Source organism: Eucalyptus grandis, chromosome 5 (genome assembly GCF_016545825.1).
Source record: "Eucalyptus grandis isolate ANBG69807.140 chromosome 5, ASM1654582v1, whole genome shotgun sequence".
Lineage (NCBI taxonomy): Eukaryota > Viridiplantae > Streptophyta > Magnoliopsida > Myrtales > Myrtaceae > Eucalyptus > Eucalyptus grandis.
The window spans coordinates 62488806-62506314 of NC_052616.1; the positions used below are offsets into that span (position 1 = coordinate 62488806).

Genomic DNA, 17509 nt, shown 5'->3' on the forward strand with positions numbered 1-17509 from the left:
TACTTTCCTTGATTCTTTGATCCTTTTTCTTTCTGGGGGTTGGACCTTCCCTTGAAGAGAAAGACAACATTAGAGATTATTTAGATTTAGAGGGATGGGATGGAGGGGGGGGAGGGGGGGCATTCTTTTGCATACTACTATAACTCTATAATTCTATATAATATATAAAGAGGGAGAGAGAAGAGTTCTATTCTTTTGAGATGGAGGAGGCGGATTGGCGTTCGTGTCGGTCCGGAGGAGGGACCACGGCGGTCGTGCTGTTTTCCACGCCTCGCCTTTCGCTTCTTTTGACGCTCTTTTTTTCATCTTTTATTGGGGGGCATCTTTTGGTGGCACCGAGGCTGGCGAGGGGATTGGGAATTTCTTAATGGACCGCGTGACGATTTGTCGTGACTAGTGTTTCGTAGTTAAAAAGATCATAAGTCTCCTGCGACGGGGTCGTAAGGTGGAACGCGGTGGTATCTGGGGTTGGCTGCTGCCGCGGTGGTCGCGGCGGTGGTGGCGGTTGCTGAGGGAGAGAGGATGTGAGGCAGTTCTCGTTTGACATCCCAAAAAAAAAGGAAGAAAGAAAGCAGGAAAGAAAGGAAGAAAGTGGAGGGGGAGTTTGGCAGGGCGTCCCTTTCAGATTGGCAACGTCATGATTTGGGATCCCATGTGATTGGCGACATTGGGGCTCCCCTTAAAGTTGGCGCAAATAATCTGTAAGTTTTAACTTGATATGATTTTTAAATAATTAATTCATTTAACACAATTTCAGCTTAATGTGAAATATCGGTCTTTGAACTTTTTGTACATAAAATGAAAATATTCAATATCGTTTTTGAACTACATTATATATTCTTATATAGTTCATAAATCCATTTAATCAAATCAAATGCTTATAAATTAAAAGTTGATAAATGAGATGATGGGTGTGGTTGAAATTCACTGCGTGGGTCATTATTGTTGTCTGTACATACATTAATGATCAAAAAATTTGAGATGGGGGAGCGCAATTGGGAAGCTCTTTTCCGCGGTCGGTGTTTCCATAATATCTATGATGGCGTGTTGAGCTGGCCGACCACCGTTGGAGATTAGACTAATACAAAAAAGTGTCCGCACCCCCACAGCCTGTCTTCCAAATGTGAAAAGTCTGGAGAGTGCCAGCCGCTTCACGGGACTGGAAAACGCTTTCGATATTTCAACTGCCCCGTTCGGAGTTGAGGGCCATGAATCATTCGCTTTCACCTCCTGACTTTTCTACCATTTTGAAGATTCAATGCCGTGGGCTCTCCGTCCCGTGATTCGTAGAATTACCACCTCCCCTAATTCATTTTATTTCGCCAAATATGAATGATTCAAAAAAAAATTATTATAATAAAATTGATAATAATTTGGATTACTGTCATGAAAAGTTTTAAATTAATACACTTGTGATAATTTATTATTTATTAATTTTCGTTAAATTTTACTGTTAAATTCTTCAACTAAATGACACATGACAATTTTTTATTTGTCATCAGTATAACACTTTGTGATTTTTTTGTGATATGAATTTTATATGACGAATTCTACCAAAAATTTTTATATAACGAACATTAATAGATGATAAATTTGTTATAAATGTATAAATTTGAATTTTTTTGGTAATCAAAAAATTAATCTGAGATAATTTATTATCAATGTATCAATTTGGCATTTTTATTATATTGATCATAATAATTTAAATCTAAACTAAAAAAAGCTTTTGATTTTTCAATTCCCCCATTCGCAATTGAGGGGTGTGAATCGTTTGACTTCGCCCCTGACTTTTTCAATCTTTTGGGCTTGCCGTCCCGTGATCCTAGCACTCGATTGCCTACCACAAGAACTACCTCGACTGCTTGGTTTTATTTGGTGAAACATGAATAATTTGAAATTTAATAAAATAGATAATTATTTGGATTGTTATCACAAAAAATTTTAAACAAGTATGTTTGTAGCAAATTTACTCTCTATGAATTTCTGTTAATTGCTAAGTTGAATGATGCGTGGCATTCAACGAGTGCATCGATCTGGAGTTTTACCATCCATTTGTCACAGGTTTCGATTTGTGATTTTTTTTCATGATATTAATTCAATTTAATGAAAATTAACGGATGATGAATTCATCATATATGTACCATTTTATGGTTTTTATTGATCGAAAAATTAATTTATAGTAAATTTATTATAAGTGTATCAATTTAGAATTTTTCATGATATTGATCCTAATAATTTGTATGCAAACTATATCAAAAAAGGGTCGATGATCGGGCAAGCTAAGCAAGGTGAGAGGGAATACTTCTCAAAGCATCGTCGGTTGGGCCTAATCCCATCGATTGCATGTGGAAAGATCGGAGAATTAACATTTCAGCTCCCGCACGCAAAGACGACACGTTTTCTGGCCACACTTCAATTAAGGAGACTGCCTCGTGTTCCCACAAACAGGGTTCCACGTCCATTCCACGCGATTCGTCGGATTTTGCATGAGAAGGGGAAGCAAGACAACATCATCAATTCGGTCAAAACAAAAAGAAAGACGAGTAAAATGGAAGGATTGAATCTCCTACAAGGAGTAAGTTTCAAGTAAAATGGAAGGATTAAATCTCCTTTGAGGAGCAAGTTTTAAGAGTTGATTGCAAAATAAACAAAGTTTTAGAGCAGGGAATTGAGAATCCCTAAAATTGAAATGACTAGAAAGTAGACTCTCATCCTCTCCGTGTGGTGCACCCTCCTCAACCTCAAATCGATTTGAAAACATAGATGAGCAAGCTCGGCGACCCTATGTGAAAAAACAATTCGAGGGTCAAACTAAGGAATCAAGCATTCATTCTTTCTTTCTTTCTTTCTTTCTTTTTGGGATTGATGGAGGGTAACACGATTTCCACAATCATTATATCAATAGTAATAACAATAAAGGAAAATAACACAAATAATTCTTGAATTTTAGCCAAAAAAGCGATATTGTCCATAAAATTTAAATTTATTCAATGAGGTCCTTAACTTTAACTCAATGTGCAATGTCATCCATAAACTTTTGATTTGTTCGATATGACTTCTAAACTTTTAGTATATGTTCAATTTTAGTCCATGGACTACGAAAATATTCAATATTGTCAATGAACTTGAATTAATGGAATGATCATGTTTTCACATAGTTTAGAGATTGGATTGAACAAATATGAAAAGTTCAGAGACCATATTTGATAAATTAGAAGTTTGGGGCCGACATTGAACATTGGGCTAAAGAACAAATTAAAAATCTAACCACGACATTACACATTTGACCAAACTTATGTAATAATCCTTTAACAATAATAAGTCCACTTAGCAATTGTCTTGGGTTTGATAACTAGCGGATCTCTTGTCCACGGTTCCAAAACCCACCAATCCAACGATTCTTTCATCTCTTTCTAGACAAATGATCGAGGCCAGCATGGACTTTGGGCCCAAAATCTTTGGCCCAAGGAGAGGGCCCAATGTATACGTCCCAAAGTCAAGAGATGCTGCATACATGCTCCACCTGCATTACGTTATAATGGAACCCGCTTTACAGCCAATGGGTCTCCCTCGTTGTTCAATCTTGAAGATTGGTTATATAAGACAATCATATATTCGTGCATAATATATATCAACCTTCATTCCACCATGTACAACCTAAAGAAACAAAAACGGAACAGACGTCTCATCACCAAAACTTTTCAATGCAAGAGAAGCTGGGCGGGTTTACATTCCATGGATCGTTCCGTCTCTGCATCGAGACACGACGACATCACGATTTCTCGGTTCAAAAAGTCACGACACAAATGCATACCGTGCAGTTGGATCAGTGGAAAGGAGACTTGTGCGTTTAGGTTTGGAAATGCTAGGAATTGATGACGACTTTCAAGCACTCTGTGCTTCTAGGAAGGCATGGAAGTCCTCCCTCGCCTTGCGCAAGCGGGGTGTGATGCAAGAAGTCGGGGAGGCAGGGTAGGAAGTCGGCGAAGACGTGGAGAAACGAACGTGCCGGGAGGACTCGTGGGACTTCCTGTTGGGCGTCCTCAGCGAGCCGTTCTTCTTCAAGACGCCCTTCCTCTCATTGTCGAAGATGAAAGCCGCAGTCACGGGAGAATGCGTGTCGTTGGCACTGCTCCGGATCATCTCTAGCGGCAGATCGAAGAAGAGGTTGGCGGAGTCTCCGATACCAGATCCAGCTCCATCTTCGTGGCTGATTCCGTTCATGTTGATGACGGGGGAAGCCCACGATCCGCATTCAAATTTCTCAATGAAACAGTCCTGGAGATCACAAAGTTGTTCTCCGGCGCTTGTGATGAGTACTTCTTGGATTTGACAGGCTTGGCCTTGCCAAACCCTGGAAGGAACAAGCACAGCGCCCCGCATTTGAACTCCTCCTGCCGACTTTCCTTCTCCCTCTCACCATCGCTGTCTTCATTGCTCGCAGATCTTGGGAAGTTGTTCTTCAGGTTTGCATCTTGGTGATATTCGCTCTCGCTACCATCACTGGTACAACTACTGTCACTAGTGCTAGAAGTAGTTCCAGTAGCTTCAGCCTTAGCTTTGGTTGCCAGAAGATCAAAGTCTACAGAGGGCGGGACCGCTCTTCCTTCGCCGCATGACTTGCTCCTCCTGAAGCTCCTCATCTCTTGCTGCATCGCGAGGTAGGGGCTGAGCATCATGAGATGGTCGAAATCCAGCCGAGGAGGAGCCTGAGCCTGACTTTCATGCTGCACCCACTTCTTGTTCCTCTTCAGTAGATTACTAACGGAAGGGAAGCGTGGCGATGTCGTGGCCGAGTTTGGGAGGCTGTGGCTGAGGAACGTGCTCTTGGCAGGCGAGAGCTGGGGAAGGAGGCTGTGCAAACCGCTCGTCTTGATGGGCGCCAAGGGTTTTGCCACGAAGAAGGCCGGCTCTTGCTGTAGGGAAATCGGGTCGACGCCAATTTGCTTTTCGTGGCGCTCGCTGTCTCTCTCTTTGACAGCAGAGACGGTGGTAGGCTCGAGGTTGCGATGATTGCCGAAGTCAAAGAGATCCATCTGAACAATGTAGCAGTTCTCTTGTGATGGCTGAGCATTGTTTCCACTGGGGGAGGAGGATGAAGGAATCATTTTGCCTCCAAGGATGAAGATGGTTTCGCGGATGGGAGAGGGCGTTTTAAAGGAGGGGAATAAGAAGAACGTGAGTGACATGTCCTCGGAGAATCTAACCTCTTTTGACCTTCTAGCTTAAGGTAGTGATGGCCATGTCCTGCACATTCGTGCCTGCATTTTGTATTGAAGATTATACAAGTGTGTGGGCACAACAGCTGCGACACAAGGCACCCAATGACTTGATTATTCTAGTAGGGAATCGCTGACTTCTGTGCAAATTTTGATTCCTAAATACAAGGTCGGTATAATGCCACCACTAAAATAAGAGGCTCGACTTCCACAATCACAACCTGATGATATATTAGTTAATCCCACTCAGGAGTTATTCCCTCGCAAGGTTGTTGTAGCCAACATACTATATGGGCTTCTACTAGGTCAATTGCCGGTGTGAAATATACTTTACCACTTTGCCGTTAGATGATCAACGTGTATACTAGTTCAGTTATAAATCCAACTCTAGACTCATATGTCACTCATCCCACGGTAAAGGTGTAAGTATTATTTATGTAATTTTCTCTGACCATTACAAAATTATGCAAGATCATGTGATTTGTTGACTATCATATGCGTAACTTATAACAATAGGTGCAGGTTTCTTATGCACCGAGTTGGCATGAGTTAAGGAACTTCTTCAATTAGATCAAAAGGATATATAATGTAGAGAATAGCTCGTTTTATGAATCTCAAGTCATTTTTAACTTGTCAATTGCTCTTCACGTCCTTTTTAACATTGCACTTTGGCGATTCTTTTTTGTTGAAATAGTTTGTCATCTATAAATAATCAAGAGAATAAATTGAATTGAACATGAAAAGAAGTGATTGTTAGATATGACAATAGATGTTATTGACATAGAGAGAAGTGATGGTTGATTATAAAAAGTGGTGATGGTTCTGATAAGATTTCTATTCCCAAGAGATGTGTCGATTGGTTGATTATAAATAATACCAAATGACACAATGTCCAAAACAATAACAACTTTCTCTTCTCCATACTCTCTTTTCTTCACAACATTCTTCATTCTTTTCTTTTCTTACACAAGTTAGATAGCACATTCAAAGTAAAATTCCAAAAGGAAATTGAGTAATTGCTAAACTCATTTCTCTATGACTTTAATGTATATCTTATATATATTTGTTTGAAATTCTGCGGCAACAATAATAAGGACAAATAATACCTCAATGACAGTAATCGTCATTACGCATCAAAACATCGGAGAACTATAAACTACTAATCATATCCTCATCATCAATCAAATTTTCTCAACAATAATAAGATATTATTATCATAAGATGGAGACAATAGCTACATCATGTACTCGCAATTTTGACAGATAAGTATTAATGACAATTTTGTTTTTGCTTATATGCTAGAGTCATCTTCCTTGTGGCATAATAGATTAACTCATATTGCTAGAGTACTTTGAAATTTATGAATAAAAGTGGTGAAATATCATGTGATAATCTGGATAAGAAGGATTGTGAAATATGTTCCCAAGCAAATATGACTAAGAAACTGTTTTGAAAGGTAGAAAGATTTACTCAAGTACTTAAAATGGTGCATTATGATATTTATGATTTAAATGGTATAGTAACTAGAGGTAGAAACCATATTCTATTACATTTAATGATGATTACTCTAGATATAATCATGTTTACCTTATGAAATGAAAAGATTGAGCTTTTGATGTGTTTAAGTTATATAAGGTTGTAGTTGAAAATCAAAAGAATGCCTTGTCATTAGATTTGTCCATGCTTTGTAAAGAAAATGGTAAATGGTATTGTCCATCAAGCAAGTGTGCATTATACATCACAGCATAATGGATTGGCAGAATGAAAGAATAGCATTTCGGTGGATAAATTACAGGACTCTACTAAGTGGTAACACGATGTATAGAGTCTAACACCTACCCGGTGCTGGAAGGTCGGAAGGACCTACCCGGTGCTGGAAGGTCGAAAGGAGAAGTGTTATAAGCTTTGAATGGAAGCCCTGTCAATCAATTGTTTGTCTTGATCATGAGATTTCTATTTTTATTGAGTTTAGATGCTGAATCGCCTGACACTATAAACTCGATTTATGTTCTTGTCTTGTAAAGATTTAAAGTAGCGTTTGAGTTTGGAGGCTCCAAAAAGGTACATAAAAAAGCCTGGATACCATATGCAATCATCTTCTTTCATGGCAAATAGTAGTCCCTCATCTAGAACTTTGTATTTACAATCCTTCAACTCATTGAGGAAAAGGCAATCTTCTCTTTACCCATCTCTTATCTTTGCTCTTGACGTAGTGGCTACAACCACTCTCAAACCGTGAGCTCATAAGCCGTTGGTTTCATTGTCTCATATACATCATTTTACGATCTTGATGTGACGGCTGGGTCTTGTGACCTAGCTACCAAACTGACTTAATGAAATGATAGAAGAGTTTTGCCGAGGTTTTCAAACTAGGCTCATGGGGCTTGCTTTAACCCATGGATTTCCTTTCTCCATTTTCAAACCCATTTAGAAGGGGTACCTGCGGGAACATCTCTGCCGACGAACCATTTCAATAGTACAGGTGCTGCCGTGCCACGAGGCACGACCATGGAAGTAATGAAAAATAAAAAGTTATGTAGTTGGACTATCTGCTCTATTTGTTCGAGTTTCGCTTCTCTACTTCATTTTTAGAGGCTGGAAGAAGCGGAACTTCAAGAAAGCTTTCTTTATCTTTATGGATAACAAATTCATTTTCAAATATAGTTGGGAGACTTTAACCAAGAAATGGTTTTAAAAAGAAATGGAAAGATCGGAACATAAGAATAGATTTGATACCAATACGGACTACCCATTTCAATTGTTGTGCTTTTTGAAATTGCTTACCTACACAAGGGTTCAAGTTTCAATTGAGATTTGCGGAGTTGATTATCCTTCTCGAAAACAAAGATTTGAAGTGGTCTGTAATTTGTGCTCTTTCTTTGACTTCTTTGGGGTAGGATTTGGGTTCAAAAACCACACCTTTCTCTATATCTTCCATCATCTCCAATTTCCATTCAAATCATCCATCATATCCAATTTCCATTTCACATATATACTCTTCAAAATTTGGGATCCAAGTCAAGACAATCAATGGAAACATCAGTTCCAGACACTACAGCCGGTGCTTGAATTGGCTCGGGAACTAAGCTATGGAGTCATCATGAACTAAAACTTCCGAGTATAGGTAACTAAAAATCTAGTCCCTTTAATGCAATCATAGCGAAAATCTTCCATAGAAGACCAAATTGAACAAGATGAGGAGCCTCCTTGTGCCGCCTTCGTCAACGAAGCTGCTAGGTTGACCTGATTAAGACCTAATTCATCTTTCGCCAACTTAGTTTAAAAGCCAATCCCGTTTAAGTAGCAGTCATTCCGAGGTATTCATCCCCAGCCTTTCCTGAATTCTTTGACTCCTATTGCTTACGATTAAGGTTAAGAAGAAAGTAAAATCAATCTTTCTTCAAAATCGAACTCTAGGCTCTTATTATCTTTTAATCACCCTAAGGCGAGCTAATCTAGCTTGATGCAACTACTACGCCTAATCGTTTGGCTACCGGCTTTTCACTCTTTGAATGGAATACGGATTCTCATCTACTTCACTCTGCCTATAATACAATTCCTTTTATTTCTCACCTCTATTTCCCTAGGCTTCTGACTTATGGGCGAGAAAAGAGGGTTGGCACTTTCCAACTCTATTGGCGAGAAGCCTGATTCTATCTAACAGCCGCCCTTAGGGACCTCTCAATTCCTTGATATTAGTAGGATACAGCATCCCCATGTCTTTATCACAGTAGATAGGACTGTAAAGAAAAAAAAGGCTTCTTTCTTGCATGCATATAGTCTCATTAAATGAAAGATTTTGAATGTCAAATTTGAATGGATCAACAGGGGTTCCTCCTTATTGCCCAAAGAAGAAGGTTTAAGTAGGGATGACAAGATTGGAACCCGTGACATTTTTTACCTAAAACAAGGGCGCTACATCCCTTTCAATTGGTCTACGGTGTCATAAGCCCTAAGTAGTCTCGAAAGCCGAACTCAACAATTTGTTAGGAGTTTCTCTTTTCTGTAACCGCAATTATAGTTGCAATAAGTCATGATCTATATGGGATTCCCAAAGTTCTTAATAGAAGGCAAGACACGAAAAATCAAAGAATTACAAATGAATGTACAAAAAAAACTTCATTTTGTTAACTCAAAGCACTTTCTAGTATGTGCTAACCTTTGATTGCAGTTAGCGCGCTTGCCTAAATAGAAAGGGCTTTTCTCGCTTGTTTAGTAAAGTCAAGTTTTTGGCCTTATCTTGCAAGTGACAACGACACCAAGTTGGCAGCAAAGAAAGACTCAACATTCAGGTGAGCCGCCCGATGGTGTGGTACATAGTGGGTTTAGTAGAGCGGTCGGCTATTGACTGATTAGTCATGGGTTCAAATCCTACCTAGGAAAAATTGTTAGTTATAGCTTTTCTGACCTAGCGACCCCTGTCCTTCTCCTTAGTTTCTAAACTAGCAGAATCGTGGAACATCCGAAGCGGAACCATTACATTGTGTGTCATTTTTGGGTATAAGCCCTTAAAAATAGCTCTGAAACAACTCTCCTTTTTGGATGTCATTTATTTATGGGATTTGCCATTTGAAATAAGTTATATTCTTTCTATTCTTTCTTATCCCCAGGTAGGCCAATGACCGTGCCACCCTATTGATCGTTGGGGTGCATAGCGCTTATAACATATGATTTAGCTTTTGTTTGATAATTAAATCGTCTCAATCCAGTATGGAGATTGCCTTACTTGCTTCATCCCATAAAGAAAAGGGTAAGAACTCTAGCCTCAGTACGAATGAGCAGGTTGATATCAGGAAAGAGACAACACCGGATAATGCACAAAGGCCTTATTGGAAGTTTGCTATGCGGAAGGTAGAGCTATTAGAGGTATCTCGCTATAAAGGGAGTCTGGCCCACTAAGGCCTTATCACCTTTCACCAGAGATGAAGACTGGAAAGGACACCAATTAAGGCCACCTCCATAGGGATGGAAGGCAATTCCGGTACATTCCTTAAAAAAAGGTCCTTCGCTAGGATATTGTACTTCTTCAAAACACTCTAAACATCTTGTTTGGTTAACACTCCTTACTACACCTCGTGCTCACAACAAAATTATTTCAAAGAAAGATTTCTCCATATGAATTATGAAAAGGAATGGCATTGAATATCCAATATTAGATATTAAATCTAATATTATTGTGGCTGTAAGAGATGTTGAATTTCTTAAACATAAACTTCTTGAAGACTTAAGTGATACCTTAGCATATTCACAAACATAAATTGATGCAAGCAATCCTTTATCAATTTTTTTTTATAAAAAAAACACTATTTGATTATCCAAACGAGCTGAGGAGAAGTCAAAGAGAAAATGAAAAAAAAATTGGTTATTACATGTAATTCTCCCAGTAGGAGGAGACTGGGAAAATGTAATTTCACTTGAAGGAAGATCCAAGAATGTTTAGTAAGGGATGGCATATAAAGATGCATCATTTTGGAAAGAAGCAATTTATGATAAAAAGGGGTGCCGAAAAAGAATTCTCAATGCTCTGTGAGATCATCTTTATAAAATTTTGATCTTACACAAATCTTAAAGGCATTTGAAATGCCTTAGAGACCAAATACAATACTGACAAACAAGGTATTAATAGATCTGTTGCTATTAAATATTTTGATACGTATGCATCGATTACTCGAGTAACATCCATTAAAGTTTTGTCAGTTTAACATTAATTTATAAATTGCACGTACATCAAATGGATATTAAAACAACTTTTTCGAATGGTAAATTATAAGATAACATATCATTATGTGGTTTAAAGCAAGTGCCGACACAAAGCCTTGAAAAAATTGATTTATTGATATTATCATACTGATTTAAGAACAAATGATAAGTTGACTTTTCGTTATATGTAGATGATATGCTAATTGTTGGTACACATATGTATGTCATAAATTAAAATGGTAGTTATCTATTTTCTCAATTTAAAATGAAAATTTTGGGAGAAGTAAATGCAATTTTAGATATCAAAGTGATCAAACATAGTGGGGGTTATGCTTTCCACTAAAGGAAGAAAATTGTTATAAAATATCATTATCTGAGAATTAAAAAGTCAAACGTAACTTTTGATATATCAATTAAATTGATGGAAATACTAGGCAACCTATAGCCCAATTAGAATATGCTTGCCCAATTGGAAGTTTGATGTTCGTTATGCATTGCTTTAGACTAAATATAGCCTTTATCATGTATAAATTGTCCATATTTACTAATAATATTAGTACTACACATTGGAAGACCATAAATAGAAACTTCAGTTACTTAAAAACAACAATGAATTATGGCTAGCAAAAGTACACCTCAAGTGCCGAAACTTGGCATGGGTGAACACTTGATTGCCTAAACTTTTAAAATGTACACTTAGGTGCATTTTTTAAATAAATTGGACACTTAAGTGCCAACTGTGGTGAAACTTGTAAGAAATCCGACATGCCAAAACAACATCGTTTTGCCCCCAAATTTGATTTTTAACATAAATATTAATTTAATTAATTTTTTTTTAAAAAGAGAGAGAACAGGGGCAGTAAATCAACTAGGACCTCTATGACACTCGCTATCACCACCCCACCATCGCCAAAAAGGGCCGGCAACAGTGGGGCAAAGGTTTGTCGAGGCCATTGAGCCTCGGATAGTGGCCGACAACCCTAGCCAACCACAAGCGAGAGCTAGCGGCAACCCTCACCCAAATCTAGGGCTAGAGGTCATAGTCCCTCCCTAGATTGAGCGAAGGTCACCGACCCTCGCTTGCTGACTAGCCGACAACCTTGGCCAACTATCACCCTACCATCGCTGGCTCTTTCCAAAGATGGTGATATGGTAGTCATTGATTTGTTGCCTGCTGTCTCTCCTCTTTTTCTTTTTAAAATTTTATGTAATTAATATTTATATTAAAAATAAGATTTGGATCAAAATGGCATCATTTTCAGCTATCTAGCCATGTTAGCGCCACGTGGATAATTTTTTTTTTTTTAAGAAATGTCACATCATTTAAATTCTCACCAGAAAAAGCCATATTAATGGTTTGGCAAGATATTCTTGTCGTTGGCACTCAAATATTCTTTTCTTCTCCGATTTTGGCACTTAAGTATACCTTTTGGAAGTTTTGGCATTTAATGTCCACTTGTGCCAAGTGTTGACACTTTGGGTGTCCGACATTCAATTATAATCTATTTTATGAAAGACGGCCAATGTACTAAAAGGATATTTATATGCTAATTGGATAACTAAAACAATTGATAACAAGTCAACCATCTAGATGGGTATTCTAACTTGCAAATGGTGCAATCTCGTGGGGATCAAAGAAGCAAACATATATAGCTTATTCAATGATGGAATTTGAATTTATAACACTATTGGCGGTTGGTAAAGAAGCTCAATATATGCATAATTTGTTATTGGATATAAAATTGTGGTCATTACCAATATCATCAATATCTTTTATATTGAGATAGTTAGACATATTAGTTTGTGACATGAGTATATTCAACAAATAATTATTGATAGAATTGTTTCAATAATTTATATTCGGACAAATAAAACTTGGCCAATCCATTCACTATGGGACTCTCGAGAGGTTTAGTTAGTAGTACTGCCAAAAAAATGGATCTTACACTAAGTGATAATAGTCAAGTGTAGTGAAAACCCAATTATACAATTTCTAACAAACTTTTTAAAGTTTAGTGGCCAACAACAAGTTGTTATATTTTAACAGTGAATGAGTATTGGGTTATAATGTTAATATTCAGGGAAAGTTAGGATGATAAGTGTAAGAAAGCACTCTTAGGACCTATTTGTTAAAAAGTGTTTTTGTTTCCCGGAACAAAATTTTTTGTTCTTTTGTTTCGGGGAACAAAAAAAGAACAGAAATGTGGTTAGTAAAACTTTTGTTTCCGGGAACAAAAAATCTATTTTTTTGTTCTCGGGAACAGATTTGGAACATAAACAAAAGGTAGAAAAAAGTAGCTTCTTGTTCCCGGGAACAATTTTTCTCTCTCCTCTTTTTTTCTTCTTCTTCTTTTATTCTTCTTCTTCTTCTTCCTTTTGGCTAGTAGCCAACCTTGGCCATGGCCAGCACCGCGACCAACCAGATGAGGGCCGGCGACCTCACCGAAGCGTCACCAACCCCTAGAGATGCCAAGCCAAGGCGAAGGTGAGCCTCACCGACTAGCGTGAGGCTCACCTAGCCACCAAGGCCACTAGCGAGGCCAAGCCTTGTAGTGCTCGCCGAGCCACCGAGAGGTTGGGCGAGGCCGAGCCTCGTCGGTGGTTAGGCGAGGCTCCGGCAAGCTCGCCAGACCTCGCCCAACCGGTTGCCGACCGCCGGCAACCGGCCACAAAGAGGAAAAGGAGAGAAAAGGAAAAGAAAAAGAAAAAAGGAAAAAAAAAGGAAAATATAATAAAAATATTTAAAAATTAAAAGAAACAACAAAATTATACAATTTTATCAAATGCATTTCTTTTCCGGAAATAAAAATTTTGTGCATTTATCAAGCGTGTTTTTATACTCAAAAATTGTTCTTGGAAACAGAAAAAAAAATATTTTTGTTAAAAAAAAATTGTTCCCTGGAATAAAAACGTTACCAAACACACCCTTAGTGTCCATTTTTTTTGTGTAAAATGAATGATTTGGAAAATAATTTCCTAAAAGCAGTTTCTTAAATCATTCACAAAAACGAATAAACAAGAAATCTTTTCATTGTTCACGAAATATTGACACATAAATTGTTACCCAAAATGAAAACCATTTTTATTGGCTAATTATTTTGAGCAACTCACTTTTAAGAGAATGTTTTCTAAATCATTCATTCCGCGAAACAAACGAAGCCCTAATGAAGTCCAGGTTTTAGCAAAGCAATACTAAGGTAACAAGTTAGGAATTTCAACTATATAAACATAAGAGATGGTGCCGCTTCTAACAAAAGCTAGATGAACTTTTGTAAATATTCATGATTCAAGAGGAAGCACAAGGCCATGAAAGGTCTAAGGTATAGGAAATTTCTAATCGAACGTGTGTAAGCTCATGTGTCAAAGTTTTATTTAATACTGATTTTATCAATGGAATTATTTGCACTAATTAAGGGTTCAAATGTTAATGGATGCATTATTGTATGTATGAATTTATGTAAATCGATGTAGATAATTGAAATTGCTTGTTATCTATCAATAACTAATAGAAGAGATTGAACTAGATATGAAAAAAAAGTGATTGTTGAATCTGAAAGGAGATATTATCGACATGAAGAGAATTGATGGTTGATTATGAAAAGTGGTGATAGTTTCAATAAAATATATATTTCCAAAAGATGCATTGTATGGTTGCTTATAAATATGACCAAATCACACCTTATTCCAGATAAAAACAATTTTATCTTTTTCATGATATTCTCTTTTCTTCTCTTTTCTAACATAAGTTTGACAACACATTCAAGATGATATTCGTTTTAAATCCGGCAGCAATAATAGTGGCAACAATTCATACTTAAAGATAATGATCGTCATCAGGCATTAAAGCATTCAAAAAATGATAAACTACTGCCCTTATCTTCTTCACCAATTAAACTTTCTCCTGTTCAGCATTTTGTTCATCATTCTTGTCTATTCTTATTGATTTTTCCTTTAATCTTGCTTGCAAGAGAAGGATACATAAGTAATTGGATGAGATATATAAGCTGACTTAAGTTGCTCCATCGCCTTGGGCAGTCATAGACAAAGATTAGTAGATAAGACACATATGTTTAAGTTGATTGGCTACATTAATTTTATGTGTCACCCATCAAGAAGATCGGAAAGTTATTTAAGATATCTACCACAGTACTCACTCAAAAAACAAATAAAAATTAATCGATAGGATACCTGAAAAGACGATGAAGTGCTTTAATTCTGTGATTGCCTTTGATAAACATAAAGAGATTCCTTCAAAAGTTAAAAGTTAATCGGGAAGGAGCATCGAAGGGATCGATTATATCTATCACCTGTGGTAGCAAGATGATGTTCTGTCAAAAATTTGTCAGCACAAAAATGACAATGTTCTATTCCCGCAGTACTTTCTTCATTCCACAATGGTGCTTTGATTGGATGATACATGGGTCAAACCCCAGTTCACGAGCTTACTCAATCTGTAGTTATGCGGATATTAACGTATTGACTGCCGAAACTAACGCGTGAACCGCTTTGAAAAGAAAACTTTTTATAGCCAAGGCATTTAATGAGAGGGATAAGATTTTAGGCTGTAAAAGAGAGTTGCTGTTCATTTCCTTCGTCTGCAGGGCTGAGTAGATGGAAAGGTGGTCAGTTCCAATTAATACAAAGTTAAACTCGTGTGAGCAAACCCACGACGTTCCTCACCTTTTTTTTTTTCTCCCCCCTTAGCAATTGCTTTGCCAAGTCATAAAGGTGTCTCCTGGTGTAAGTGCATCAGGTTGTCATCATCCGAGAAGTTGTCTGGGACTGGCGATAATATTTTCACAGGATTCGAAAGAGTAATATCGTCATAGGGCACTGGAGGTGGAGGTGGAACTGTTCGGAAATTGTGATCCAGGCAAGGCGGGCCGGCCGATGATGAGCATGCACTGGGAATGCGCATTTAACAATTCGCAAGTTTTATTATGGTGGTCACAGAGATCCTAGGCCTATTGACATCCTGCTAACGACCACTTGATTCAGTCCCGGCTATTCCCACACTACTAATTACATTTTATCTAGCACTAGTGCAAAACAGTCATAGAAGGGGGATAATACAAACATTTTGGTTTCGCTAAACGAGCCCGGATGCGACATCCGGCATCCGACCCATCTCCATGGCTTGACCATGACGGTTCCTAGGACCGGTACCAGCAGGAGTAACGCTGGACTTGTTGTCAGTTTCTTGGTGTTTGGTGTTCTTCAGGTGCATGCCGTACACGTAGGAGCAGAAACCCCATACACACAGCACCGTGGACACGATCTTCACGCCCTCGAAGTCGTCGCGATAGACAACCACCCCGCCCAACACGTTCATCGCCAACAGCGCCGTCATGCAGATCCCGCCGGTCAGCGACGACGTCATGAACACCATCCCCGCCGTCCCCATGAAGCACATCTGCCAGCACGCCACGGTCATGGCCACCGTCACGTAGTAAACCCTAGGCCCCTTGTCGAACACCCTCTCCCCCTCTCGCTTCATCTCCGCGAACCCTCCATCCGCCATCATCCCCACGGTCGCCAGCACCGTCGCCGCGATCTCCATCACCAGCTGCATTTCGACCACCATCGCGTAGCAATATACCTTCCTGTATATCTTCTCCATGACAGGGAGATATAGTGCAAACAAGAGCCCGGCGCCAACGGTGGAGAAGAACCCTATGAAATACTTGGCCCGGGTCAGGCCCGGTGGCCGGTCGTGGCTCGACGACAGGGCCAGAAGGACCGAGCTCAGGGTCAGGAGCATGACACAGTTGAGGTTAGAGAAGGTGACCTTTTGCTTGACGATGAGGACGGAGAGAATGAGGTTGAACAGGAGTTGTGTGGAGAGGAGGAGCGAAGAAGTGGAGACGGGGAGGTAGGAGGTGCCCCAGGAGAAGAGGAGGTTGTTGACGCCGAGCATGAGGCCCACGAAGATGGACAGGACCCAGAGCTTTGGGGTGAAGTGAGTGAAGGGTCGTCTCTGGGTGCGCTTGAGGAAGTAAGGGACGCAAACGAAAGGGATTAGGAGAGGGAAGCCGGCGGACTGAACCCATGTCGACACCCACCGGCTGGAGCCCTTGTGGATGAAGTAGTACTTGGCGAGGAGGCTGGACGAGAGGGAGCCGACGAAGAGGCACACCGCGCTGATCACCAGGAGAGGCACGTAACCCGCGCCGGTCTTGTGCCGGCGGCCCTCGGAGGCGGCCAGGGAGAGCGCGGACGAGTCTCCTTGGTTGGGAGCGCTTCCTGGTTCCATTGAAACTGCCTTGAGAACCAGGATACCCTATGACCTTGGCAAAACAGACACCAATATGTTTTTCTTCATTTCCTATATATCCTTGTTTCCGGCCTCTCTCCCTGGAAAATTATCAGCTACTCCCGACCTACGTAAAGCCCACTTTGGACTACCGGGCTCCCCCCGCCACATGTGTGCAGCCCCTGAATGGGAGACGCCTATTTGGTAACGCTCCTTTAAGAGAAAAATTGGATAAAGGCAAGATATTTTTCCTAATAAATCGCTGGAAAAATTGGAAGCCTTATGAAAAGATGAGATGTCCGGTGGAGGACTGAAAGCTGTAAATGATTTCCTTTGG

General features: G+C 39.3%; 1 protein-coding gene and 1 non-coding gene across 2 annotated transcripts; both read right to left on the reverse strand.

Annotated features, from left to right (window-relative positions):
- Positions 1-3641: 3641 nt before the first annotated feature.
- On the reverse strand, positions 3642-5189 carry LOC104447732. Its single transcript, XR_005551591.1, has one exon. It is a non-coding gene; the product is annotated as an uncharacterized LOC104447732 (transcript).
- Positions 5190-15527: 10338 nt separating this feature from the next.
- Positions 15528-17230, reverse strand: LOC104445844 (probable purine permease 4). Its single transcript, XM_010059773.3, has one exon. It carries the CDS (start codon positions 17170-17172, stop codon positions 16009-16011), a length of 1164 nt encoding a protein of 387 aa, XP_010058075.1. The 5' UTR covers positions 17173-17230; the 3' UTR covers positions 15528-16008.
- Positions 17231-17509: the final 279 nt, after the last annotated feature.